The sequence below is a fragment of the Penaeus chinensis genome, chromosome 43 (assembly GCF_019202785.1).
Source record: "Penaeus chinensis breed Huanghai No. 1 chromosome 43, ASM1920278v2, whole genome shotgun sequence".
NCBI lineage: Eukaryota > Metazoa > Arthropoda > Malacostraca > Decapoda > Penaeidae > Penaeus > Penaeus chinensis.
Window position 1 is genome coordinate 1,616,562 of NC_061861.1, and position 2,500 is coordinate 1,619,061.

At 51.2% G+C, this 2,500-nt stretch overlaps 1 protein-coding gene across 6 annotated transcripts in view; it reads right to left on the reverse strand.

Annotated features, from left to right (window-relative positions):
• LOC125048240 (protein bric-a-brac 2-like) overlaps positions 1-2,500 on the reverse strand; it is a 39,465-nt gene that overhangs the window by 8,376 nt on the left and 28,589 nt on the right. Inside the window, exons 1-2 of one of the 6 annotated variants that reach the window (XM_047646837.1) lie at positions 2,441-2,500; positions 1-600 (exon numbers count right to left, since the gene is read on the reverse strand). The exon at positions 1-600 is cut by the window's left edge and continues 322 nt beyond it; the exon at positions 2,441-2,500 is cut by the window's right edge and continues 73 nt beyond it. The exons of 2 other annotated variants lie outside the window; for them this stretch is intronic. In XM_047646837.1, coding sequence (XP_047502793.1) covers positions 1-417 — 417 coding nt within the window. In that variant the 5' untranslated portion in view covers positions 418-600; positions 2,441-2,500. Of the gene's footprint in view, positions 601-1,591; positions 2,269-2,440 lie in introns of those variants that run through there. 3 more of the 6 variants (XM_047646836.1, XM_047646835.1, XM_047646838.1) reach the window with 3 other exon arrangements.

Sequence of the window (2,500 nt, forward strand, 5' to 3'; positions counted from 1 at the left end):
CGTGGGCTTGGGCAGGATCATCCTCTTGGGCGCGAGGCCCTGCGGGTAGACGAGCGGGTACGTGTGGCCCTGGGCAGCGGCGACGGGGAAGTTCTGCGGCGGCCGCATGCGGGTGAGCGTGTTGGTGTAGAAGGGGCGCGTGGTGGGCCGCGTGTGGTCGAGGATGTCCTGGAACCGCTCGGGATGGTGGTGCTGGATGTGCTTGCGCATGTTGGTGGTGTTGGTGTAGGCGCCGACGAAGGAGCACAGGCGGCAGATGTAGTGGCAGTTGTCGACCATGCCGAAGTAGCGCCAGACCCGCGAGGTGCGCCGCGTCGACCCGACCACGCCCACGACCTCGCTCACGCCCGTGCCCATGCCGAGGTTCAGCGTGTCGGTCGACAGAGGGCTGTTGTTCCCCACGCCTTCGTTATTCATCTTGCACGCACCGCCGAGCCGCGCACGGACTCTCACCAACCAGAATGCACCGACGGGAAATCAGAGTCGCGGCCGCCGAGGCCTTGGAGCATCTGTGCAGCGAGGTCCTCTCCAGCGGACGAGACGGACAGATCCTCGCTTTCGACTGCAAGCTAGTTCTCGGACACGCAAAGATTTTCACTTCTGCAATTCAAACGTTGCCTTATAACACATACTATCAATATATTGCGTATGCTGGTAAATAATAGATATGCAATCGTGTGTGTGTGTGTGTTTGTGTGTGTGTGTGTGTGTGTGTGTGTGTGTGTGTGTGTGTGTGTGTGTGTGTGTGTGTGTGTGTGTGTGTGTGTGTATGTGTGTGTGTGTGTGTCTGTGTGTGTGTGTGTGTGTGTGTGTGTGTGTGTGTGTGTGTGTGTGTGTGTGTGTGTGTGTGTGTGTGTGTGTGTGTGTGTGTGTGTGTCTGTGTCTGTGTGTGTGTGTGTGTGTGTGTGTGTGTGTGTGTGTGTGTGTGTGTGTGTGTGTGTGTGTGTGTGTGTGTGTGTGTGTGTGTACGCGCGTATCTGTGAGTGTGACTGTGTGTGCGTGTGTGTGTGAAAGTCTGTGTGAGTGGGTGGGTAAGTGAGTGAGTGAGTGAGTGAGTGAGTGAGTGAGTGAGTGAGTGAGTGAGTGAGTGAGTGAGTGAGTGAGTGAGTTTGAGTTTGAGTTTGAGTTTGAGTTTGAGTTTGAGTTTGAGTTTGAGTTTGAGTTTGAGTTTGTGTGTGTGTGTGTGTGTGTGTGTGTGCGCGCGCGGGCGCGCGTGTGTGTAATATGACGGTTACGAGTTCACTTGTTATCGCGTCGCAAGATTTAAACGTCTATGTGTGTATGTGTATGTACACATGTCTATGTATATTGTATGTATGTATGTATGTATGTATGTATGTATGTATGTATGTATGTATGTATGTATGTGTGTGTGTGTGTGTGTTGTGTGTGTGTGTGTGTGTGTGTGTGTGTGTGTGTGTGTCTGTGTGTGTGTGTCTGTGTGTGTGTGTGTGTGTGTGTGCTCGTGTGTGTGTGTGTGTGTGTGTGTGTGTGTGTGTGTGTGTGTGTGTGTGTGTGTGTGTGTGTGTGTGTGTGTGTGTGTGTCTTCACATTGTGTGTTTGTGCAGGCTGTGTATTTATGTTTCTATACCTTAAACTATGTATGTCTGCAAGTAGTGATACGTGTTTAACTCAACATGTTTGGGCGATAATCATGATTTCGTCACAATACGCATGTTTCCGAGTTCCGCCATTCAAAAAAAGTCTGTTGTAATAGGAGTGTAATTATAAATCATCGAGCATTCGAGGAAAATCATGAATGAAAATATTAACAACAACCCTTAACAAGTATTATTTGTCACTGCCATTTAACTTTTTCTCCTTTTTCACCACCGGTTAAGGCATTTTAATAATTTGAAGAAAAAAAACAAAGCATAATTCTTCGTTCACTGTTCTTTTCAAAACTTTTCAGTGTCGTGTATCGGTCGCCATGCCACGCGAGAGCACAGAATCTGACATGTTTCTCGTGTTCCTTTAGTACGCAGTAGTCCAGCGTGTTCGAAAGGACCATCTTGGTAGGCTCTCTCGTTCGCGTCGACCTCCTACAAGAAAACAATGAGGGTAAGCCACGTCTTGTCGTACCGAGGCATACAAGCGCACACTACATGGGTTCACACTCCCGAACGCAACCACTAGCACACTCCTCGCGCACACTGCCTGCCAGGGGGGGAGGCGAAGGCGTGCAGCAGGCCTGACAGAAGTGGCGGGGTCCTAGCGCTCCGCACAACTGTAGGAGAGCGAGTGAGGCTGGCCCACTGATACCCCAACCCTGATATCTGATATCGACCGATACCGAGCACGCTGCATCCGGACCTCTCCACCTGGCCCAGGATTCGCCTTCGCTAGATCGAACACATCCACGCTATCGCAAAAGAGTTTTCCTCGGCGGTCGCTCCTCCGCAGGATCAGTTTGAAACGAAGGCGCAAGACCGCGTCTCACCTCTCGCAACCGCACGCCCGGCTCCGTATCACTACACTACGGCGGAGCATAAAGAACGAG